General features: G+C 46.4%; 6 protein-coding genes across 6 annotated transcripts; 4 read left to right on the forward strand and 2 right to left on the reverse strand.

The window, feature by feature from the left end:
* Window positions 1-1,561: 1,561 nt before the first annotated feature.
* Window positions 1,562-3,258, reverse strand: V8C40DRAFT_281071 (prion-inhibition and propagation domain-containing protein; the record flags this gene model as incomplete). The annotated part of the gene is made up of 1 exon (XM_083221520.1): window positions 1,562-3,258. The coding sequence occupies exon 1, from the start codon at window positions 3,203-3,205 to the stop codon at window positions 1,562-1,564; it is 1,644 nt and encodes a 547-aa protein (XP_083070983.1). The 5' UTR covers window positions 3,206-3,258.
* A 921-nt stretch (window positions 3,259-4,179) lies between these two features.
* Window positions 4,180-9,826, forward strand: V8C40DRAFT_281074 (ankyrin repeat and protein kinase domain-containing protein; the record flags this gene model as incomplete). The annotated part of the gene is made up of 3 exons (XM_083221521.1): window positions 4,180-5,553; window positions 5,654-5,699; window positions 5,774-9,826. The coding sequence occupies exons 1-3, from the start codon at window positions 4,286-4,288 to the stop codon at window positions 9,824-9,826; spliced, it is 5,367 nt and encodes a 1,788-aa protein (XP_083070984.1). The 5' UTR covers window positions 4,180-4,285.
* Window positions 9,827-11,084: 1,258 nt separating this feature from the next.
* On the forward strand, window positions 11,085-14,609 carry V8C40DRAFT_276277 (P-loop containing nucleoside triphosphate hydrolase protein; the record flags this gene model as incomplete). The annotated part of the gene is made up of 4 exons (XM_083220820.1): window positions 11,085-11,370; window positions 11,444-12,355; window positions 12,414-13,166; window positions 13,252-14,609. 4 exons carry the CDS (start codon window positions 11,085-11,087, stop codon window positions 14,607-14,609), a joined length of 3,309 nt encoding a protein of 1,102 aa, XP_083070985.1.
* Window positions 14,610-15,508: 899 nt separating this feature from the next.
* Window positions 15,509-17,555, reverse strand: V8C40DRAFT_251364 (SAM complex subunit SAM50). Its single transcript, XM_083217172.1, has 4 exons — window positions 17,472-17,555; window positions 17,286-17,405; window positions 17,042-17,228; window positions 15,509-16,987 (listed from the first exon to the last, which is right to left on the reverse strand). Exons 1-4 carry the CDS (start codon window positions 17,502-17,504, stop codon window positions 15,756-15,758), a joined length of 1,572 nt encoding a protein of 523 aa, XP_083070986.1. The 5' UTR covers window positions 17,505-17,555; the 3' UTR covers window positions 15,509-15,755.
* Window positions 17,556-17,658: 103 nt separating this feature from the next.
* Window positions 17,659-19,281, forward strand: V8C40DRAFT_251367 (ubiquitin-conjugating enzyme/RWD-like protein). Its single transcript, XM_083217173.1, has 3 exons — window positions 17,659-18,035; window positions 18,102-18,181; window positions 18,240-19,281. The coding sequence occupies exons 1-3, from the start codon at window positions 18,009-18,011 to the stop codon at window positions 18,934-18,936; spliced, it is 804 nt and encodes a 267-aa protein (XP_083070987.1). The 5' UTR covers window positions 17,659-18,008; the 3' UTR covers window positions 18,937-19,281.
* A 268-nt stretch (window positions 19,282-19,549) lies between these two features.
* Window positions 19,550-22,638, forward strand: V8C40DRAFT_61300 (uncharacterized protein). Its single transcript, XM_083223200.1, has 3 exons — window positions 19,550-20,269; window positions 20,394-20,612; window positions 20,677-22,638. Exons 1-3 carry the CDS (start codon window positions 19,960-19,962, stop codon window positions 22,587-22,589), a joined length of 2,442 nt encoding a protein of 813 aa, XP_083070988.1. The 5' UTR covers window positions 19,550-19,959; the 3' UTR covers window positions 22,590-22,638.
* The last annotated feature ends 1,543 nt before the right edge of the window (window positions 22,639-24,181 follow it).

The raw sequence follows: 24,181 nt of genomic DNA on the forward strand, positions 1-24,181 counted from the left end.
AGTAGTATATACTCACACCTGTAATATTCCGTACATATTCCGCACCTGGTACTCCGAACTTGCAGACTCATATCGCTTCTCCGCACCACTCCCCCTTAGCCTGGGACTGTCCTAAGCATCTTTTGCCGACATTGGCGCTACTCCGCTTTCATGACTTTCTTCTTCTTCTTTGCCGTTTTCTGTCTGCCTAATCGGTGCTTTAGGTAGCACTAATTGTTTGTTTACAATGTAGTGGCCGGGTGGCGGATCGAAATGACGGGCCCGGGTCGGACCCCGACAGACTGGTGATATCACTCGAGACGATGATGTTGACATTTGCATCATTATTAATCGCAGTAGATCTTGATAGAAGACTTTTCTCTTGTAGACGTAGTCGTATGGTGAGTAGTGTGAGTATGACCTAGACATTACGTCCAAAAGTCCCATCGATTTTGCGCCTTCAAGGGCATCGGCATCTGCCTGACCCTGGCCGAAGATCTCATCGCCTATGTTCGTATCTTCCACTTAGAAAGAGGATACGGGACTCCAAGCTCCTTGCACCATCAGTTGCCGTCTTCCGGCCACTAATTCTCCGTTTCAAAACAATATACTTTCATTTATTTACACGCAAGTCAGGTAGTTTATTCACATGACAAGTCTTTGTCCCAAAAGACATTAGCTCGTCCGTAAACCATTCACCTACATGTCAAACTTACTTCAATGCCCAGCGTCCCCATATCATGTAATAGGAGTCAAGACAGCCTGTTCATAGAAGCAATAGCGGCAGAACAAGTCAGACCGCAAGATAGGTAAACTTTACACCACCAGTATCAAGTAAACGCGAGCCTCGTACATGCGCTCAACAACCCGCATCCATCACTTCGCCTCGCTCGACCCCCCTTTTCCGCGTCCCCCATACAAACTGACACGGCAACCATGTCCTCAGCTCACAAAACAGGCAGCCCATGTCCGCAAGCCCCCATTCCGCTCCGCATTCTCAATCCCAAAATCCAATATTGGTCAATGCTACTTGATACTCCGCTAACACGCTCGGTTTCCGCCACAAATTATCAGCATAGCGCTGTTACAGGTACAAGGACAGTACTAGAGCTGAACAGAGCAGCCGCGCGGACATTCAGGTATCACTGAGAATGGGTCTGAATTTGTTTGATATGGACGGCATTGAGTGGTCCATTCCTTGGTATTCTGCCCGTCTACATGACAGCATGAACGTAGCCGTGTTATTGCATTTCATTTTTTTTTATCAATTGACCACCCTGCGGCTTTCGGTCATCCTTTCGGTAAATGCTGCTTTTCCGTTTGTACTTGAAGCCATTTTGTGCCATGTTGTACTCCGTATTATCCATTGATACTTAATCAGGGCCCTGAAAAGCCACGGAGTGTCAGAATTCTACTGGTACTAGTGCCTGAGTGGTCACCAACGGCCGCATACTTGAATAATTAATTGTGTAATTATGTTGGTAAATGTAATAAATTAATTTTTTATAGAGGTTATGTTTTAAACCATTTATATATAATTAAGCTTTTGAGCTTTATATAAGCAAAATACATATAAAATCCTTCAAGCCATGCACTTGCTTAAAGGGCGGATCACTTTCTCTAAATATTCCTGGGCGAAATATTCATCTCCATAATCTTCCGGAAGATTGCCTGCTAGTAGCGTCTTAACGACTGATTGATACTCTTTTCCCATCCTCCATGCAAGATCTTCTAGGACACCGCCAACTATGAAGTCTCGCCATGCAGTTCGGTCCACCAGTTTTGCGTTCTGTCTTGAGTTTTTCCCCCTGTCTTCCATTAACATCCATTGGCCAATCTCACAAAGTATGACCCCTAGACTGTATAGATCTTTTCGTTTGTTAAAGCCCTTGTCAGCGTCCGGGTGATGGTATTGGATAAACTTTTCATTCTTGAGAGGACTGTGTGACTGAGAAATTTCATCCTGCTGTCTTGAGTGCTGAAATCCAGTAATAAAAGGGCTCGTTGAGTTGATTTTTTGGCTTTGAACCTCGTTGAAGAAGAGCAAGGACTCCGAGTTTAGGCCTTTATGTAGCCACGTAGCCGCATGAAAATAACTAACAGTAGTCGCGAGCACAAAAGCCAGCCGGAATCTATCACCCAGAGCTGGAATAGGAAATTCTTTATCCCGAATGAGACTTGCTAGTGTTCGCGGCGGGTGGCTGATGAGATCTCCATCGTATTCTCGGATGTTTTTCCCCCCGTTATCTAGGGGGTCGGCCCGAGGAACTCCAAAAACAAGTCCTATGCGTCTACTCCCATTTAATCTTTCGTAGTCTTTGTCTTCGTATGTACCGAAGCAGGGGGGTAAGCAAAGAGCTGGCTCACTAACGTTTTCAAGTAGATAGGTGAGTGACTCTATCTGCCTAACGTAGTCTTCCGATCGCAAACCGGGATTGATTACGTTCCACTCCACCCAGACTGAGGTTACCTTCCCCGGAAGTTGTAGGATCCCAAGGTCTGGTGCCTTCGGGGCGAATTTAAGTTGCTGCGTCGTTCTCCGTGATGCCTTCCCCTCGCTTTTCTGGCCTATTGCTTTGGCTCTGGCGGATAGCGCTAACGCCCAACTAGACCTGCTGTTAAGGTGGCTGAATGCGTGAAGTTGCGTTTTGTCGCTCACTTTGGCGAGCACTGAAGCGACCAGGGCATCGAGCGGCACCTTGCACTCCGGTACGAAGTTTTCCAAACTCGTGATAAGCTTATCCAGCTTTAAGATGACGCTTTCAAATTCTTGCTTTTCGGTTTTGATCCAATTCATCCTCGTCGCTGTCTTTGAAAGTTTTTCCCTGAAATGAAACTTGTCACCCGAATCATTGTTGTCAGACCCATTCTGTGGGCTCTCAGTTGTAGCTGGCAAGCTCAAGCCGTGCTTTTCTACCTTGGCGTTCCCAGTCTCTTTCAGCTTCTCGATTTGATGGAGAATATCCATTATGAGTTTCCTTATATCTTCTGGTTTATCCAGGAACGACGCTGATGGTCTAGATTTCATTTGATCATCTACACCACAAAATCTGCCCCATTGCTCGAGTCTCGTCATTAAGATCTTATATTCAATCACTACCTGGTAATCGTCTGTCTTATTTGAGTCAAGAGCTGATTGAATAAGAGTGACGGTATCGATAGCTTGTTTAAAGCCGGAGAAGATACCGGTCGTGACCGTTGCGAGTCCCCGAGTTTCGAGTGCCATGGCTACCAGAGTATGTTGAAACTTAGGGTACTGTAAGATGAGAGCAGTAAATGATAGATGGAAGAGATAAAGGAACGATATGTAGACATTCTATAACTATAAATCACAGGATGAGCCAGAAAATAACGAGGCACATATTTCTGTCATGGCGGCTAATCCTCTCACGCGAGTGAATCGACACGCGCCTTGAGTGTGAAGCGTGTTGATACCCAACTGCATCATGTGCTATACCGATACGGTATTTGTGCCCAGTTATGCTTTGCGATATAGAGTCCTCTCGAGTTATTTTATAGAGACGCGGAGCAAGCTGCATTGTTCACACCCTCAGTTGCGTCTAAGCCAATTAGGCCAAGCCAGGTGTGAATGCACTGCCCACCACGCATGTTACGATGCGATGTCCACCTCATCATACATATTGGAACATGTCACCGGCAGGCTTGGGGTTGTATTAAGGGTCTCATCTAATGTAGCATGGCGAAAAAAAAATCGTCAAGTTTGCTAAGCTATTCGTCAGATAATCGATCTTCAAAGAGTACCCATGCACGGCACAGCCTTGGGCACTTGAGAAACATTACACACGTATCCCGAATGCCTAAATGCATTATGCGTTGTCCTTGGGTAGTGATATGCATGCAGAACAACGTGGCACTGTACAGGAATGAAAACAATCAGTGCCGAACCCAAGCCACTGCGCCCAAGCGAGCTATCTACGTTTGGACCAAGAACACTTGCGGCACCAGCAATGCCGAATCATATCACGCCCCGTGTATCCCGTGTAACTACATTTATTAATTTTATATTCATTACCTCATAAGCTAGCCGTAAATTAATTTGTTACTACTTCAATATCTGAATCTCTTGACAAGAAACACGTGTGTGTGTGAGTTGGGCATTCACTTGGGATGTTTGCTCGAGTTACCATGCTTTAAAATACGAGAAATAGCCAAGTTAGTACCTCTACTCTAAAATAGAAATATGCATCATCTTTCGGCTTTCCAATTTGATATTTAATCAATATTTCAAGTATTCAGCTTTCAGAAACCTTCTTTCTGCACTTGGTTGTTTGTTCCCGAGTTCAACATGGTACCCTTGAGCCGCTCCGGCAGGTTATATTCGCTGTCGAAGGAGCAATATGCAAACCTATGTTCACAAGACGTCTTGAAGCATGTGGAAAAACCACCGCAATATGGAAACCCATGTTCGCAAGACATTTTGGAGCATGTGGAAAAACCGCCGCAATATGAATTTCTAATCCGGGACAATGTGGCTGAAATGGAAAGGATCTCTATGTTATGCGCACTTCATTTAATTCCCTTGATCAAAATCGGGAATGACAGAGTCGCCGAGGTTGGCGGTTGGTCATCGGATTTGCCCTTCGACCCAGCTAAAGAAGATTCTCCGCAAATATTCTCGCTAGGAGAAGGTCATACATCACGAGTGGTGACATATACCATAGAAGAAGGAGAAGGTCAACCATTTCTGCGACCTAAAACAAAAGTCGCCCTTAAAGTGTTTCGATTACGACCTTCTGAGACCGAATTGGATGCTATAAAATCCCAGCGAGAAACTCTTGCTGCAATTTTAAGAGAGGTTAAGATATATACAGATCCAAATCTTGCAAAGCATCCTAATTTTGTACGTTTATTATTTCTGGGCATCCGGAGAACGAGCCCGTTCCCCACTCTCGCTCTGGAGTTTAGCCCGCATGGGTCGCTTGATCAAGTCATACGCGCATCACATCCCAAGTTATTAGTGCTGCAAATGAAACATGTTACCATCGACATCGCCATTGGTATTCATGCAATTCATAGCGCAGGATTTCAGCATGGCGATCTCAAGACCGATAACATTCTTCTTATGCCTCACCAAGATGCGGCTCGCGGTGTTATTGCAAAGATTACTGATTTTGGAGGCGTCGGTCAAGATTCAGACCAGAAATATTCCAATCCGACGCATGTGACAAGACTCTGGGCAGCACCCGAAGTGATGAATAATGATACCAATATTGATTGGAAGAAGGCCGACATATACTCATTTGGATTAGTTGTGGGGAGCCTTTGGACCAGCCGTTGTGTTGATTTCTCGAATCTGGAATCTTCCTGTTTCTTATCTAACGCGATCAGGCGTATGTCTGAGGATACTCCGAACTACTACCAGTTCTTAAAAACACACCATAATATTCATCTCATCCTTCTAGAGGAGCTATCAACGATGGAGCCATCGCTTAAGCAAGAGATATCTAAGTTTGCGAAACCGCTCTTGCAGGCATCATTTGAAGTTCGACCAAATGCAGAGGATCTACTTAACAGCCTCGAACCATTTTTGTCAGACACAGGCCGCCATATCATGTAAGTGTCCAAGACCTCGCTTTCTTAACTTCTAATATAAAGCCTGTTCTTCATCTCTCTTTTGTCACGTTTATCACAACCACTAACACCAACAAACTAGGATCGAGAAGTCAGGAGGGTCGCGAGATGATACTGAGATAGAACAGGTGAGCAATAATGCAGCGCATACTGCTAAGGGTATTTATTTACAGAATATTCAAAGCTAACTCATTTGAAATAGAAAAAAGACATATACAAAACTTATATCGGAGCATCACTTGATGGAATATGGGAGAGCATAGCGAATCTGATCAGTGGTACAAGAGTTATGACGTCAGCCTTCGATAATCTTCAAGGCCCCAGAACTGGAATTACTGATATGCCAATGCAGTTGCCAGACAATATATCAAGCGAAACATTCCTCAGGGGACTGTTGAAGCAGCTTCAATGCACAATCCCTGGCCTAAAAGAGTTCATCAAAGGTGAAAAAATTGAATTTATCAACACAATCGCGAATGGGGGAATGTATGAGGGTTTGGCCGCTGTAGAACTTTACAAAGTTCGAGGCATAGATCCTTCAACTAAGAAAAACAAGAATTCAATTTCACTTTTGGAGAGTGAGCGTGCTATTATATCCAACATACGTCACGCGGCTCTCTATGGACACTCAATAAGCCTTGCGACTTACATGATAATCGGCGAGCATAAAGAAGGGGAATTTCCTGCAAGATTATTTCTCTCATTGCTTGCATTATCTCAGTCATCATGGGCAGCTCAGATACTCTCCATTCGCTGGCCTTCATACATTAAAATTATCCGCAAAATACTTCGAAACACAAATTTCAGTATTCGTATGACAGCAGAGAAGAAATCTGTGTATCTTCTGGATTGCGTTTCTAGTATATTCAGGCATCTTACGCAAGCAACAGACGCTCAATCGCGTCTTACGCTAGAGCAGGCGTTCTCTATCGGTGCAGTTGCGGACATAAGAAGCATCCTCATAAATGAGAGGGATACGCCGGAAGTTCGAAATGCTATACCAAGTCTACTCCATAGACTCTCAACGTTGACAGACGATGAGGCTGTGCAACTTGTTCGGCTAGCTTATGATATTGGTGCAAGCCTACATGCTTTAGATTATGTCAAGACTTCAGTTATTCGCGAAGGCCTATACCGAGTGCATACACCCTTCGGTCAGGTAACCCCTCTATCAGCAGCGATTCTGCGCGGTAGGGTGAAACTTGCTTTAGAGATTTTAAATCTCCACATTGAGTTTCGCGAAAGCCTTAAATTCTACGAGACATTTCTTTTCAGCGTCATCTACCGATGCAACGAGATATGCCGAGCTATGCTCAATCTTAATGGAAAGAACCTGGCTCTACTCGACTCACATGGAAACCATTGGAATCCCACATCCAAGTTTTTCGATGAAATGTTGATGTTTGGTTCAGGCTTCGACTGTATTTCTTTTGAAGTGAAGCGTGAGAGACTCTTCTTCCATGCCGAACATTATTCCAAGGCCTATAAAGAAACCGTGGATATGCTACTAACAGAGTTTGTGAGATACGCCCCATTCTCTCAGCTTTCTAGGATCACACCTAGTTATATGCTTCAATTGGACGATTTAGACGCGATTATATCAGTTATTAAAGCTTTCGAAAAGACAGATGATGATGTTATTTCTTTGCTAACAGAATCTTTTGTTCATACCGATCCTAATTTTCCACTTAAAGAAAAACCTCCGTTGCTACAATGCATTCTTCACAATTCATACCGATGTTTCGAATATATTATAAAGCGGTTCCCAGAGTCAATCAGTATATTTGACATGGCTAGTGCGTGTGCTCTACCATCTAGGGGGAAGTACCTCCGTTTACTCCTTGAAAATGGTGCGAACCTTGTGTCAAAAGAAGTACTTGGGTTATCCAATGCGACATATTTGGAACTTGTATTACTTAGGGGAGATATCGAAGCTGCCAACATGATTGAAAGTTTCTGTTCCCCATGGCTACTTCAACAGCTATTGTTCGATTCTAGAACACGGTATGGTTCTACCTTTCTAGATATTCTCGCCAAATGGACGGTATTCCGACATCCACAGCTCATCCATGCTATCGAGTGGCTTTTAGCCAAGAAAGGCATACAAACCCTAAGTCCTAAAGGATTACCATTTTGGTTCTTTGTAATGGGAGCAGAACACAGGCCTTGTGGTAACGAACAACAACTGTTGGATCGTAAGCTACTCAGCCTTCTCCTCGATGAGCCTGTTTTATGTGATGCGGCAAATACTACGCTTTTGGATACATTCACAATTCTCCACTTCGCAGTGATCAAGGGCCATCGTGAGATTGTCGATCTGCTCATCAGCAAAAAGGTGAAAATTACAGACGTAGTTTTCGAACAGAACCAAGGAAAAAGTTGTCAGGACTATGATCCGAAACATCGAAACACTGCACTGGACTTAAGTCTTTGCTTGTACCTCTGTGGTACAACTCCCGAAACAATCAGCCGAGGCGGGCGCACCGAAACGCTGAAATGGCTCAACGATCTTCGAATCATCTCGTCAATGCTTTACAGGCATGGCTGCAAAAGCAATTTCCTGAGTGCATTGTCGGAAAATGAAATTAATCAATTATTTTTTGAGCCCAATTTTCGCACTGTTCTTAAAAAGAGGCTATATCAGGCCCAAATGCGCGTTTTTGCAGGCGCTGTGTTCGAGCTTTTTTCGGAACTATTATCGGAAGAGCAAAAGCCAGAATCTAGAAAGCGGTCGCAAAAACATCGTGATAAGATAGCAAGCATATGGGCAAAGATTGAGAAAACATGGAGCTATCAAGCAGATGGCGAGAGCTCTGAATCTATTTCCAACATATTATCAAGCACTGATAAGGAAAAGCTAAGCCCCTCGCCTAACCTTTCACGTCATGTAAATGAAGCAGTTGATCAGAGTGAACACGCAAGCGGTCTCTCTCCGAGCCAAGACCGTGCCAAAAGGAGTCTTATGCATGATACATTCCACTCAAAATCTCATTTAAGGCATCCCACAGCCGAAGACAATATTGAATCATGCGAAAAGTTACCCTTAAACTTTGAACAGAGTTATGGGATCGATGACCTGTTGCGACAAGCTGAAAGCCTTCTTGGGAAGAATATCAATGATGATGAGAATGAGATGAATCCAAAATACTTTCAGCAAATATCCGGCGAGGATATTCCATTTCACGACAAGAACAATGGACATGACGACGATGATGAAAAAAGTGAGCTTGATAGTTTATTACAACAAGCTCAAAATCTTTTAGATGATACAAGGAATCAAAAAAATAAATGCCAGATGGATCCGATACTGTCTCTAGACAACCCCGACAGTGGAATAACAGATCTCAATATTGCAAGAAAAAATGAGCTTGATGAAGAAAAACACATACTCGACAATCTATTACAGCAGGCCCAGATTCTTTTAGAAAGCAACCAATGCGATATGAGCCCAGCAGAGTCTCTACCAAACTTAACCAAGGAAATACCAGATCATAACAACGCAAAAGAAAAAGAATTCATTAAAGAAATGGGTTCTCATAGCAATTCACGACAAGACCAGCATTTGCCAAATACAATATATGGCCACAGCCAGGACAGCGACATCAATCATGGACCATTATCGCAAGCATCCAATAGCGAATTAAACGAAGCTAGCCGTGAAAATGAAGACTCCCAAGATTATTTCCGACATGGTTTTACGGAACTACAGAAACTAGTATACCCGCACAGGGAGGATGCTGATGATGATGACTTCAACATCAGTCTAAGTTTTGTCAAACGAAAAACTTTGGACGACGGGTTTTCCCCTGGCGACGACTGTCCAAGGCTGCACTTGTGTTTAGTAGAGTCCGATAATCCATCAGAAATCAGGCTACTAATTGAAAACGGAGCTGATATTAACCTCATCTACAACCAATGGAGTCCTGTTTCTCTAGCAGTCTCTCGCGGCCGCAGAAAATCTCTTGAAGTACTATTGCACTCAGGCGCGTCAGCAAACAGTCTTGTGGACCCAAATACGCAGACAACCTTGTGTCACCTGGCAGCCAGGCATGGCTATCTCAAAGTGATGCTACTTCTTTTCCAACATGATGCGGATATCAATGCGAAAGACATTTACTTAAGAACACCACTGATGGAGGCGATAATAGAGCAGCAATGGCCTCAAGTCATGGTGTTAACCCGTCTGGATTTTGTTGACAAGAGCCTGGTTGACAATTTACTTGATCCGAAATTGGTGGATCTATCAGAATTTTAACCATTAGCATACCTACTAAGCATGCACGTATATTATGCTCCGACCCGACTCCAGGATACTAGCAAGCCACCTTCAATAAAGGCAAAACCTGTTGAAGTAGCTGAAACAATAAAAGAAATCACCGCCAACTATGTGCGCAATATATTTTAGCTTATTTGCTGACCATCTACTCGTCCTACTTCTCTCTAACAAATTTATGGGCATCCTACCTGGCTAGTAGTTCAAATGGCCAGATCTCTAAGCTTGTATTTTTATTTGTATTGTTTGGTTCATGGGTGCGTCCACTCCGCTCAATAAGCCTACCTGGGTAGTAAAATAAAGATAAGCCCACAAACGCTTCAAACGTATACATATATATCTATCCTTTTCTGAACCAGAACATTATAATTTATGGTGTAAATATATATATAGGCACTTATATATATTTTTACGTTTGTGTACGGGCGTGCGTGTGTATAACATTCGAAGTATAGTTTATCTACGCTAGTAGATCTTATTGTAAGCGACCTGACATGATTATTCTGGGCGTATGTGTTGAAATACAAGCCTCAATAGTCCTCTAGGCTTTAACCTTTTTGTTTTCAACAGTATGACATATGTGGGTGACGGCAGCGGAGTTGTAGCCCAACGTTATGACATCAAGTTAGGTTTCACCACGTATAAGCCGCAGGCCGAGTGCACAGCATATATGCTGCGCATATATGCCCGAGCATCTCCACTGTAAATAAGGCAAAGAGACCAAATAATATGGATTGATAAACATTGATGCCTAGCGGCCAATGCCTAACTAAGGCAACCGAAAATATGAGCCCAACTTGATTGTATAATTCAATCCAATTAAACAGCTCCAAGTTGTATAATATTTATATAAATATACAGACTACTCTTAACATCATTTTCGTGATTTAATTAACTTCAGGATTTTCAAATCGCTACTCTTTACTTAAATTGTTAGTCATTATTAATGCGGGCATCGCCTCCCTTCCTGCAGGACGGAAAACTACAGGACCTGTTCTCTGTCTTACTTGACGAATTTTTCTTGAGAAAACGGGAATTGTCAACTATTTGATTTCCCAAGCGCGAATTAACAGAAGCGTCTATTCTTTTTACATCCAAATTTTGATATCCTGTTTGTGAAAGCCGTTATCCTAGCTAAAGTCATCACTGTCTAATCTATCATATGTCGCCGACTGTCTTTGGGAAAGACAATAAAGACACAAAATTTCGCGATCGATTGCCGTATTCGCCAAAATCCTCAATGCCTACTACAGGAGACCACAATGATTCATCACATGCGTGCACCAATCGATCGGAACGCCGCTTCCAATCCGCTCAGTCTAACGCCTTTCTGGAATGGGAGCAAAGAAAAAACATCCACGGGGAAGCTAGTGATTCGATAGACGAACTCATGCGACTTCAAGGCTTGGAAGGAGTTAAACAACATTTCTTAGATATCAAGTCTAAGATTGATATTTGTGTGGAACAACGTAGAAGCTTGAATGGCCAGAGATACAGTGCAGTTTTTCAAGGGAACCCGGGTACCGGTAAGTTGTATTTCCATGAATCCAGCTGCTCTTCTTCAGAAATACCTTAGATAACATAAATTTTTGTGAAAAGGAAAAACAACTGTCGCTCGTCTCTATGCTAAGTTCATTCACGAAGTGGGCATACTACACTCAGGATATCTCAAGGAGACATCTGGTGCGAAATTAGCAGCCAAGGGAGCGAAAGGAACCAAGAAAATGCTCAAAAAGATGCTAGAAGACTATAACGGCGGGGTTCTTTTCGTTGATGAAGCCTATCAGCTTTTTGGCGGACCTCTCGCTGATTATGGTCAAAAAGCTCTCGACATCATTCTCACATTTATGGAGAATAATATGGGAAAGCTTATTGTTATATTTGCTGGTTATAAATCCGAGATGGAACCCTTCTTCGAGCATAACGTGGGTCTTTCCAGTCGGGTTCCTTTCACTATCGACTTTGCCGATTTCAGCGAGAATGAGCTTTGGAGCATTCTAAGTTCGAAAATCAATGAAAAATACAGAAGACAAATGAAAGTAGAGAAAGGCCTAGACGGGTTGTATATGCGCATCGCTATTCGCCGTATCTCCCAGTCTCGAGGAAGCCGCAGCTTCGGTAATGCGCGTACCGTCGAAAACCTTCTAGGTCAGATAGAACAACGGCAGGCTCGGAGATTAGCACACGAGAAACTCATCAGTAATCGTCGTGCTAACCACTTCGAGTTCACAAAAGCGGATATCATTGGCCCAGATCCCTCAAAGGCAGCACAACAATGCTCAGCATGGAATGAGTTGCGCAAGCTAATTGGAATTAAGCAAGTGAAGGATAATGTGGAAAGAATGATTGGTCTTATAAGCGCGAATTATAAGAGAGAGTTGAACGAGCAAAAGCCACTGGCCTTTTCTTTAAACTGCCTTTTCGTTGGCAATCCTGGCACTGGTAAGACAACAGTGGCAAAACTATATGGCCAAATTCTAGCAGACCTTGGTTATCTTAGTCGTGGAGACGGTATGTATAAGCCGCCTTGAACAGCCTGTCTTTACTATATACTGACGAACCCTTTCAGTAATTGTCAAGACCCCGGCTGATTTCATTGGCCATGTACTGGGAGGTTCGGAAGCAAATACAAAGAAGATCTTAGACGCCACAGTTGGGAAAGTGCTGGTTATCGATGAAGCATACATGCTTGACGCGGGAGATCCCCATAAAGGCCAAGATCCATACAAGACTGGCGTCATAGATACTATTGTATCTATGGTACAAGGCCTACCAGGTGAAGACCGCTGCATCATTCTCGCTGGATACGAAAATCGACTTCGTCATATGTTTCAAAATATGAACCCTGGCCTCTCACGCCGCTTTTCTGCAGATCGACCCTTCTGTTTCGGTGACTTCAGCCTCGACGAGCTAGAAAGTATTTTGAAACTGAAAGTACAGCATGAGGAATTATCAGCTAGCGAAGATACTGTTAAACAAGCTCGAAAAGTGCTGGAACGAGCACTTTTACGACCAGGATTCTCGAATGCCGCGGAGGTTGATACCGTGCTAGCGACTGCGAAACTTAACTACGAAGAACGCCAATCACGGCTTGACCCAAATCTACAAACGTACGACGGTATAATTGAACCAAGCGATATCGATACAGGATATAATCTGGACTTGGAGAGCATCGACTATTACGAGAAATTTGGTGGCAAGGTTCATAAAACCATCATTGACCAGCTTGTTCGCTATCAAAAGCGATACAGCAGGGCGAAAAGTCGAAATCAAAACTTAACAGAGAGTGTTCCAACTAGATTTGTTTTCAGAGGTCCTCCAGGTACATACTTGTTCTCTCCTAGATTTTTTGTTTTGTTTTTGAAGATGTTACAGAGTGATTTACTAACATGGTATGTGAACTTTAGGCACTGGGAAGTCTATAACCGCTCAATTTATGGGAGAATTATTCCATGACATAGGCATATTATCGACTTCTCAAGTCATTGAATGCTCTCCAACGGATCTTTTGGCTCAATACGTAGGCCAAACAGCACCAAAGACTCGAAATAAGCTATACGAAGGCCTTGGCCGCGTGCTCTTCATTGATGAAGCTCACCGGCTACTGCAAAGCCAGTATGCTGCTGAAGCTCTGGATGAACTCATTTACTTTCTAACGCGAACGTCCAATCTTGGCCAGGTGGTGGTCATCCTTGCTGGTCGCGAGACGGATATGGCTCAATTATTAAAAGTACGGCCAGAATTGTTAAGTCTTTTCCCAGGAGATTTAGTATTCGAAAACATTCCTCCTGCCGATTGTGTCACCCTATTAGAACGAGAGTTGCACTACAAATCTTTGACTGCTGAAAATGACTTTCTTTCTGATACAACTTCAGGAGATTACGCCAAAGTTAAAGATTTTTTCGAAGATATTCAATACAGTCCCAGCTGGAGCAATGCTCGCGACATAAAAAACATGGCCTTGCAAATATTCGGAGAATTGCTGGACATAGATGATTCAGACACTGCTCAAGCTTCTGCTGTACCGATCAACCTCATTCTGAGTTGCATGAAAAAGTTTATAGATCAGCAATATCTTAGATTGGCATCAGAAAGTGATACAGATGAGCCTGAAAGACAGCATTCGTCGAAGAGCCATAATGGTATAAGCAACATTATGGGAAATGAATACTCCAAACTTTCTGCCCTTTTTCAAGCTCAACCTGAGGAGGACCTGCAATTCAGCGAACAGTTGCCAACAAAATACGCCCCTCTTGCGGTTACTGATAAAGCTCAGAAGGGAAAGGAAGCCGCAGTCTCTCAAGAGTTTATGAAATCTTCCATTGCAAAAGAACAGTCATCTACAAAGCTCAACAGTCGAGCAGACACGCCTGTTGAAGATGATGTGGAAAGCATCGTTTCAAAAGACAGCCAGGGCAGATTTCGTGAAGACAAAGTGCCAGATGAAATTTGGGACCAACTGAATCAGGCGAAGGAGCAGCACAAACATCGCTATTTGCAAAATAAGGCTGAACTGATGGATATAATACAAAAGCTACAGAAATCGGAGGTACAAGACCGGGATCAGATTCAAGCCAAACTCAATGCTAAAAGAGAAGAATTCGAGAAAGAAAGAGAAGTACAGAAAGCCCTTCAGAAAATGGAAGTATGTCCCATGGGATTCAATTGGATACAAATGCCAGGCGGATACCGGTGTACAGGTGGAAGTCATTTTGTGAGTGACAGTGAGCTAGGCAAAAAGGTGCAACACACTGGTAGAACCTAGAAAACAGCAGATATATCACCTTTCTAAATCGCCACTGCTATCTTGACTCCTAAATAAATGAAGCATATGGTCAGACCAAATGATAGACATGCCTATGCTTACTTTTTCAACCTAATGACTCGCGAAGATGCAAAGGAATTTGTGGCAAGATGTATTACAAACGAACAAGTGAAGTTCAATCCCTTCAATATGTCACGACTTAATGGGTAACACACTCACAACAAAGCGACAGCATGAAAGTTGCTCAGGGAGATATTTTAAAACTACTTTTATGGCCATCGAGCAACATCCTTGTCGAACTTTGGGCCCGGATTCTCAGGAATGTTAGCATATATTATAAACATTTCCACCAGGAGATACTAGTGTTGTACATATTGCGACGAGATAACAGCATATGGGGAAGTTGACGATAATACCACAAAATTGAGGCTCAAACTAAAATAAAATCTCAGTTCAAAGGATAAGGCTGGCCGGACGCTGCTGTCATAGGCTACGGAAAGAAGACACAAGGCTGCTGCTGGTTGTAGGGAGGTTCAACCCGACATAGCAAATAAAAATCACCAAACAACGCTGTCATTAGCTGTACAGAAAGGGCATGGGTATGTAGCTAGGCTGCTGCTCAATACAGGGGCTTAAGTCGACTTAGCAGATTAAGATAACCGGACACCGCTGTCATGGGCTGTGATAAGTTTGCAGTTAAGCTGCTGCTTGATGCAGAGGCTTAAATCAATTCAAAAGATAACCTTGTCGTAACGCCGTTGTTATGGGGTTTAAAGGGCAGGCATAATGCTATAATTAGGCTGCTTCTTGATGCAGGGAATAAAGTTGATTTTAAAGACGCTTGTATTATCGTCAGACGGATAATAATGTTATAAAATCGGATGAGGCTATAATTAATAGGCTAATATATGGCTAAATGCCGCTGTTACCAGTGCTCATACGAGTATCACATAGTAATTGATATTCGATTCATCACATCTTCGTAGCAAGCTTGATAATGGAGACATCACGATACCTGTTTAATATGTGACTAAATGGGTACTGAAAGCGGATAAGTGGATATATGGTATGTACGACTTCCGTCAGCGGTTGTTAACCCCCTACTACATGCGTCCAGCTCTATTGATTTTGTCGTCAGATGCTGCATCACAGAAAATTGATGCCTACCCCTAATTGCACTCCTTTTGTGACCAGCTCCCCCTTTCTAACAATCACAGGCAAGCCAAAGTTGAGTTCAAACCTCGCCACCGGATGTGCGTATACCAGACCGACACCAGCGGCTAAACTTGGAGGGCCGTTGAATAAATCTCCAACAGCGCTCAGGAGGCCACTCCGGACCATTTCGCCGTCTAGGCCCTCGGATGTGTCTCGAGACTTGAGTTTGTTCCTCAGGGCAATCAGGCGGCCTCCGTTGGCAAACAACTGCAGCCGGAGGCCAGAGTCGGGCCCTTTGTAGGGTAAGGGGAAGAGCATGTTGACGCTGCCAGCAGCAAACACATCTCCGCCTGCAGCATCCCGGCCATCGTGCGGTCCCAGTCCACCAAGCTTAAAGCTGCGAATGTCTGTTGGTCCTCCAAGGAGGAAGCGGTCGTTCAGGCGACTTGGCAGCGCCTTACCGCCAAAGTTGTATCCCAGCGGCAGGGGATAGAGTATTCCTGTCCTGAATCCTGCACCAATGGAGATTCCCGTCCGTCCTTTGACTCCAGGCAGAGAAATTGGGACGGCGCCGTTAACTTCCAAATCGCTTTTGGAGAAGGCAACGTCGCCGCCCAGTGGACCGACGCCGGCCAGCTCCAGCCCAGTCCGAACCATGTATCCCTGCTGCGGCAGCTGAGGGTTGTCTCGCCTCTCTCTGTAGAATATGTGCTTGATGGAACTCTTGAGGGTATCGCCAGCGTCTTGCCTAACGGTGGGGCTAGCATCACTCGCAAGGCCCGTAATCTGTCGCCATGCTCCCGAGTATTCGACGGAATGCGTATCGCGTTGCCTGTTTAGCCATGAAAAGCGGAGCGTTCCTCCTTTCAAGACTTCTTCATGGGATGCCCACGGCTTCTCAACGGCAGAAGACAAAGCTTCCAAAGAAATGCGCATGTCCGGGTTGCTCAACACGGGTGCACTTATGTTTGCGCTGTATGCGGAACGAGTGCGAGTTCCTGCCTTTGCATTCAGGGTGAGCATCTCGGCGCCGCCAAACATGTTGCGCCACAGCAGAGAGCCATATGCCGACCCCTCGCCATTTCCAACATCAGTGCCAGTCTGAAGCTTGAAGCGGGGTAGTTCACGAAGTCCAATTGAAATGTCTACATCAGTAGGACTTGTCGATGCATCCACCTGGCTCGATTGTGACAGGTAGACCTGCGGAGGTTCTCTCAAGATTTCTGGACCTCCTCGTTAGCAATCGCTCCAGGCAAAGTCCGAGCTATCCTTCTTACGCAGTCCGCTAAGCTTTCCTGTCGCCACCTGTAGTCTTGACATGACATCGCCGACGGTATAGGGGGGGTCACTGCTGTCGCTCAGTAGAGGGTTCAGTATGGGATCGAGAAAGCCCCGTCGAATGTTCTTGGCCCCCGTGACAGTAACCTCGTTGACCGTCATGGGCATTGACATTTGATCCACCATCTTGAAGCATGGTCAGCCGAGAATTGAAATCCCTCGTAAAGTAAGGTTCGGCGGTACCAATTGAGCTATCCTCTGCTCCTTGGCTTCATCCTCGGCACTCTGAAACTCGGGCCTCGTTCTGGCATCGCGGAGCACATCCTGGGCATCTTCGTGTAGCTTATTGAAGTGATTCGCGGGCTTCAAAGGTCAGCAGCTGCCATCTACAAATGCAAGAAACAGCAGCGTGTTGCAGCCAATGCTTACCGGCCGCCCAGAGGATTCTGAGGTCGGCGCCATTGTTCAGCGCCTCGGATCTGCTGACTCGCTCGAGGTCAGCACACATGCAATTGTAGTCGGAAGATTTGGCCCTCCTGGTAGCTAGCCGGCTATCCTTGTCCGAAATAAACCTCGAACTTGTGGCGCAACTTACCCTTGAAAGCACCAGCCACGTGGCTGAGCCTGACGCACTCTCGGTCTCGGTCTTTGGCTCTACTAAGAAACGAAACCCCCCGAGTTGCCAACTGGGCTGCAGTCGTCCGGCCTAATCTATGTTTCATCATCGTCTTCCTTAATAGCCCGTGTCCTTGTCCCTCAACATTTAATCTAATCCCCCACCACTTTCAGGCCTCCTTCTCCGGCGTCGCTGTATTCATTACCGATTTTCTTAAGCCACTTCTATTTTCAGACTTTCATTAATAATTGCCGACGCATTGCTTCGACAACGACTTGCGCACGCGATCGATCAGTCACTCTCCTTGGTTCAGCCATTCGGTCTTTATCTCTCCCCCCAGCGTTGAGATCATGGCTAGCAAAGCGGCGCACAAGCGGGTATGTATTCTGTCTGCATTGGGGGCCATTCTTCGTCGAACTGCGGATGCTAACAGCCATGGCTAGTTAACGCGAGAGTTCAAGTCCATTTCCGAGAATCCTCCTCCATACATCACCGCCCATCCTTCCGAGTCCAACATCCTCGAGTATGTCGCCCCCCAACTCTGGCTGTTTCCACCACCTGATTCTGACATCAAAGCGTAGATGGCACTACATAATCACTGGCCCTGAAGATACGCCGTATCACGGAGGCCAGTACTGGGGAACCCTCATCTTCCCTCCGAACTATCCGTTCGCACCGCCTGCGATCCGCATGCACACCCCGTCAGGACGATTCCAGCCATCGACCAGACTTTGTCTTTCTATATCTGACTTTCATCCGAAATCCTTTAATCCAGCATGGGAGGTGTCGACCATCCTAATCGGCCTTTTGTCGTTCATGACTAGCGATGAGATGACCACCGGTTCAGTTTCTGCCTCCAGCGCCGAGCGTAAGTTTCTCGCTTCACGATCGCGGTGGTGGAACTCGACTGGCGGTGGATCGCAAGCTAGAGGAAATATTGCTACTAAGGGCAACGTCAAGGCCGGCGATGGGGGCGCCAAATTTCGTTCAGAGTGGCCAGAGGTGGATCTTGAGAATTGGGAGTGGATGAGGAAACACAAGGTGGATGCGGCCACCGGTAACCGAGCAGATGGCGATAATGGCTCATCCTGCGGACCTCAGCTAGGCATTGCTGCGTCGAGTGGTAACCAGGCCCAGGCCGTGGTCGATGCTGTTGTACAACAGCGGGATGCTGGCCGAGGCTGGCTTTACCGGAACAAACTGCTTGTTGCGGGTGCGGCGATATTCATCTACGTACTGATTGCAAGGCTGGTCAGCGGTAATGAAACTCTGGCTTGATTACATTTAAGCGTGGTTATATGCAGAGGATACAGGGTATACAACGAAACAGCCAGCAGCGGCCTGGAGGCAGACATTTCAAGAGCGGCGTTTTGGGTTGTAAATGGGTACATTTTATAATTGAGTTTGGCATTTCATCATTCCGATTAATGAAGCTTGTCTATGTTGTTTGATGTCCTTGTTGTCTGACCATCTGTCCCGTTTCCTGCCAAGGCTCGATATTATCGATGCCAATCATGGATGGAATGATGCACATCATCGACCCCGTACCGGAAACTAAACAACGCGAACAAGACTTGCTTACCTTAGTCCGTACTAAGTTACATGGCATTGTTTAGCAGTACCCAGTTCATTGCAGGGCAGATGCCATCAATCGTTAGGCATTGGTAGATGATTTTGATCATCGTCAGGAAGAAAGATCGGCTCCTTCATCCCTTGCATCCAGCCAGCCTCAGTACATATCGATATATGACCTGACCTCATACAAAGTGGCAAGATCCTTGTGTCGCCTGTGCTGCAAATTGGTCCCGAAATTAAGCCGCCAACGAAAAGCCATCCATCGACAGGGAGCAATTTCTTAGTAGTGAGTGTCTCAGTATTAGTAGTCGGGTAGGTTCCATAGTAGCTAGAGCAGGCGCACAGGCATGAGGTGCAGCCTCTGCGGGGAGAAAAAATTGCTTAGACGCAGGCCCGATTTAGTGTCATCACTGCCAAAACGAACGAACTCCTCTTTCAGCTGCTTGACTTCTATGTTCCATTGCTTCTCCCTGGCATCCCACCTCCCAACTGCCGCCAGCGCTGCCTCAGCCTCTGGCCCAAGGCGACGTTTTCTGGCATTGACCAGGACTGGACTGATGCCTCTTTGCCGACATCTCCAGATTTGTCGTCCAGGTCTGGCGCGCGGGCGATCGGAAATCCAAGGCCTCCCCTGCCCCTCGCCGACCTGCGGATTTTGAGCAAGGCTCTCAGCCCACTCGCCGCACCAGTTCGATCCATCAGATTTGGCTTCCTCGATCGACCACCATGGCGCCCCCCAACGGATCCGTCAAGTCTCGCAGGCCTGCTGTTGTCTCTAGCAAGCAGATGGCCAAGCCCGTCATTCCTGCGATTCCTCTGCCGTACGTTAAACGCCAGGCTGCCGCCGCCGCAGCAGCAGCAGCTCCCGTGATCAACAGCGTCAAACCAGACGACAGTCCTCAAAACAGCTCTCTGGAAGTGCGGCCCCACGAAGTGAACCAGTCTTCGCCTACTCTGATTGCAGACACGCCCCATGCTAGCGAATCCCTTTCGGCTGGTAGCCCAGAATTGAAATCTGCTATTAAGAACGCCGGTGGTAAGTTCTACATGCATTGATTCTTCCTTGGACGAGGAGGGCGAGCCAGCACCTTGTCATCTTGTCTTGTACTTGCCCGTGCTGGAGAAACACGACCTTGCTGACCCTACTGTTAACAAAATAGCTTCTGATACAGCCAAAGAAGTCGTGATTGCTAGCAGCAAGCCCGTTGCACCTATCGACCGAGCTACTGGCAACGATACGACCTCGACAAACTACGCTGTGCAGCCGGCAAATGCAGAAGCTTCTGCACCGATCACTCACGAAGCTTCTTCTGAGATGCAGACCAAGTTCCACGGACCTGGGATGGGCGCTGTCCAAGATGAGCCAAGGCAGAGGCTAGGTAAGCTCCCATCGTGACTGTCAATATACCGAGCTTTAAAGCTAATGACAATACTCATCCATAGCTCAATACCCCCCAGTCAAGCTTGTCTCCTCTCAACCTCCTCCGCCTGTATCTCCAACTCGATACCAGATGCCGCCGCCCTTCCAACCAGCTCATCGCCCGATGGGCATTGTGGCGAATGGGGACCTGCCCCATGGGCCCAGGCCTCCTTTGCCAAATGGCCCACCTCACATGCATCAAGCCCACGCAAGCAACGGCAGCATTCACTTTGGAGCCTTTCACGATTCTCAAAGCTCCTCGCCGGCGCCCCCACACTCTGGAGGTATTGCGCCACCACCTGGTATGCCAATGCCGGATGGACGACCACACCCCATGATGCCTCACAATGGGAATGGATTCCCACCCATGGTGCCATACGGCGCAGACATGATGGCTGTTGCTAACTTTGACGGCTATGGCCGCCCGATGGCTTATGCACCAATGGACTCGTATCATCCGTATGGCAATACACTAGGACCATCGACGCCGCATAGCTTTCATGATTCCCAGTCTTCGGCTCACCAAGAAGAGACGGCCATGTATAACCAATATCGTCCTGGAGCTATGCATAACGGTGTTGGGCCTTCCGACGAGGCTCAAGGTCAAAATCCCCAGGGGAGAATGTATGGGCTGCCAGATTACCCTCGGATGATGCCCAACCCAGGCCTGCCTCCCCCTATGGCCCAGGGTGACAATGCTGATGGATTCCTTGGATACCTGCAGCAACAATTTGCTTCTCCTGACCTGTCTGATTGTACTCTGGAACTTCGGTACACCGACGATAGGGCAGCACCTGTTCGGATCCCTGGCCATCGATTGATCTTTGCTCGCAGCGCCCAGCTTTTCAACCTCTTGCAGAAGCAGACTTTCCAGGCGTCCCCCAACGATAGATCCCCGCAAACTCTTCTTCTAGAGACGGGCAGCAAGTGGATCCGTTCGGATTCATTCTACATGGCAGTTCAGCGCCTATACGGATTGCCATTGCTTCATGCCCCTCCTCGCCGCGTTGGCATGGAATCTGGCGACGTGACCGCCGCCGGATCGGTGAATGAACAAATTGACTTTGCAATCTCGTATGCTGCTGCTGGCCACCTCCTTGACTGGACTCCGGTTGTCCGACGCGGCTGCGAGGTGGCTACCCACCTCTTGACCTGGGAGACATTGGAGCGAGTGTTGGAATTTGCGTTGGATGGATATCGGGATAAGGGCTCTCACGAAATCTACCAGTATGGCAACGGATCACAAGTCCTCCTCAATGCCGTTGTCACCTTTTTGATTCACAATTTCCCCTCGCATTTCAATTTTGACACCGAGGCCATGGAATTTGTGCCATATGGCAGACTGCCAATCAACCCACCACCTTTGGCCAAAGATGCTCTTGACAACGGGATACCCCCGGCATCAGCTGGGGGATCCATTGTGCAACTGGGCAAGGGACGCCGTCCTCAAAAGCTCAACGGCATCCAGTTTGGCGACTTATCCTTCTCGGAAGCTAAGAGCTTAGCCGATGCAAACACGCCCAAGGCCACCCGCTCCGCACAGCCGGCATCGTTTTCGATTCTGTCCCGTATCCTCGTCGAGATACCGTTCACTCAGCTCAAAATGATACTGGAATCTTCTGGATCAGGTAACGTCAATGGTTGGGCGAATACGGAATCTCGCTATCGCATTATCAAGATTGCCGTAGAGGAACGCGAATCGCGCCGCCGTAGGGTCTTGGATGCCGTATTGTCCGGCCGAGTTCCCGATGCAGAAGCGATCCGGGCTGGCCTCTGCAGCCCAGAGCCGAGAGATTTGGGCTGGTGGACAGCTCTGGGATGGCAAGAAGAGATGCTGCCGTATGGTAACCCAGATGGCCCTACCTTGGCACGCAAATGGGTTCCATTGATGGAAGCCCAGAATGGCTCCGTGTCCAACGTCGCCGAGTATCCATGATGGTCATTTTGCGCTGTTTGATGATTAACGACTCCTCTCGCAATGAGACGATGTGCCTTACACCGAGCATTTGCATCACAGCTCTCTCCAAAAGTTATTCACTTTGGCATGTTGCCTCGCAAAAGAGCCTTGGGCTCCTTTTCTTCTTCTTTTGAAAATTGGCGTGCATTAGTGTCTTTGATACAACACGAAAATTGCCGGCGAATTGTTTTTTGTTTCTGCGGAGAGGCTGCTTTTGGGTTGGATTGTGGAAGGAAGGATATGGGATGATGACGCCAAATCATACATAAAATCGGCGCTCAGCAATCGCACGAGCATATCTTTTGTGGTCGTGCTATTCCCACTGGAAACACCGGACGTACAGGCATGCGCGGAACACTACCAACAGACGATCTCACTTTGACAGAGCTTCGAGATGGACGTCGATTACAAGACTACCCCCTGAAGGAGATGACTGACTCCAGCTGTCTCCTTTGAAGCATCTCGCGTGAGTATCCTTTGGTATGAAGGAAGAATATCAAACGGGGTGTAGAAAATAGGAAGGAATTGGCGGAACGGAATATTGGTTTTTGAAAAAGGAATTGCCTCCGACTTGGAAGCATATGATAACGTTTTGATGATTTTGAAGGCAGCTACCAGGATAGCGGCTAGATAATGTGGAATGCATATTGCGGTGGTTGCGGATTCAGGCAAAGGTCGGTAAGCTGGCTACATACTTTATTTGCGAGCAAATGGCCGGCAGGATGGATTAAAAAGACGAGGAGATGGCGGTTAGGCACACTTCGTCATTGCGGTTGCGGGTACAGGTAGCAGTTGATAATAGTCTGGGCTGATGGTGGATTTCTCGATTTGCGACCTCTCACCTGTGATTGAGATGATGCTTTATAACTAAGTAGGTAGTAATAGGTAGTATCTTATAATAGGTATTATGTTCCGTGGCCGTCTCAAACCTGGTTTTGGAGCCCAGACTGGGAGAAGACGTCGGTGAACTGCCGAGATCTTGCGATGCATGATGCCCCTGATACAGACCTCATGCAGGTGCTAGCTTGGGTGATGTGAGTTTTACGGTGAGGATATGCTCTGCCACGTATTGCATTTAATGACACACGTAGTTGCTGGCTTATCCTATGGTGTACAAATAGGGGCATGAGGTGTCTGGCCAACATGAATTCCATGGACGTTTATGAGGAGTTGCTATTACCAGGTACTAAGGCCCCTAAGAGTGCCATGATGGAACGTGAGGTCAATACCTTGGCTGTCCGGCTATTTTCAAGGCTAAAGAATGTAGCGGTAGTACTAACAGGAAATTGCATATTCGTATCAGGTACCCAAGGTAGGTATAAGTCTTGGTCTTTTTGGTAGTAAGTAATGCCTACAGTAGGTGCGTGTGGAAAGTTCGTAACTATCAGGTATCACTTTCATGATAATTGTCTTCTGCGTAAATGACCGGAACAGCATACAATTGGAATTAACATCGGGTAATTAAATACCGAGTCAGTGAGTGCAGATGAAGTCATCAGCAACAGTGACAATGGGGAAGCCCTGCCCGAGTCTAGCCCCACTCTAAACCCCCTGTATTATAGCGGTCTTGG

This window comes from Trichoderma camerunense (assembly GCF_050948025.1).
Source record: "Trichoderma camerunense strain CBS 138272 chromosome Unknown V8C40scaffold_14, whole genome shotgun sequence".
Classification (NCBI taxonomy): domain Eukaryota; kingdom Fungi; phylum Ascomycota; class Sordariomycetes; order Hypocreales; family Hypocreaceae; genus Trichoderma; species Trichoderma camerunense.

Bases quoted from the DNA above. Each gene is read 5' to 3' on its own strand.
- V8C40DRAFT_251364 (XM_083217172.1), bottom strand. From the start codon at position 17,504: ATGGCGCCGACCTCAGAATCCTCTGGGCGGCCG. The intron at 17,229-17,285 runs GTACCGCCGAAC...CCATGCTTCAAG, and splicing joins AGCAGAGGATAGCTCAATTG to ATGGTGGATCAAATGTCAAT. The intron at 16,988-17,041 runs GTAAGAAGGATA...GAGGAGGTCCAG, and splicing joins AGGAAAGCTTAGCGGACTGC to AAATCTTGAGAGAACCTCCG.
- V8C40DRAFT_251367 (XM_083217173.1), top strand. From the start codon at position 18,009: ATGGCTAGCAAAGCGGCGCACAAGCGG. The intron at 18,036-18,101 runs GTATGTATTCTG...AGCCATGGCTAG, and splicing joins GCAAAGCGGCGCACAAGCGG to TTAACGCGAGAGTTCAAGTC. The intron at 18,182-18,239 runs GTATGTCGCCCC...ATCAAAGCGTAG, and splicing joins TCCGAGTCCAACATCCTCGA to ATGGCACTACATAATCACTG.
- V8C40DRAFT_61300 (XM_083223200.1), top strand. From the start codon at position 19,960: ATGGCGCCCCCCAACGGATCCGTCAAGTCTCGCAGGCCTGCTGTTGTC. The intron at 20,270-20,393 runs GTAAGTTCTACA...TTAACAAAATAG, and splicing joins TGCTATTAAGAACGCCGGTG to CTTCTGATACAGCCAAAGAA. The intron at 20,613-20,676 runs GTAAGCTCCCAT...ACTCATCCATAG, and splicing joins TGAGCCAAGGCAGAGGCTAG to CTCAATACCCCCCAGTCAAG.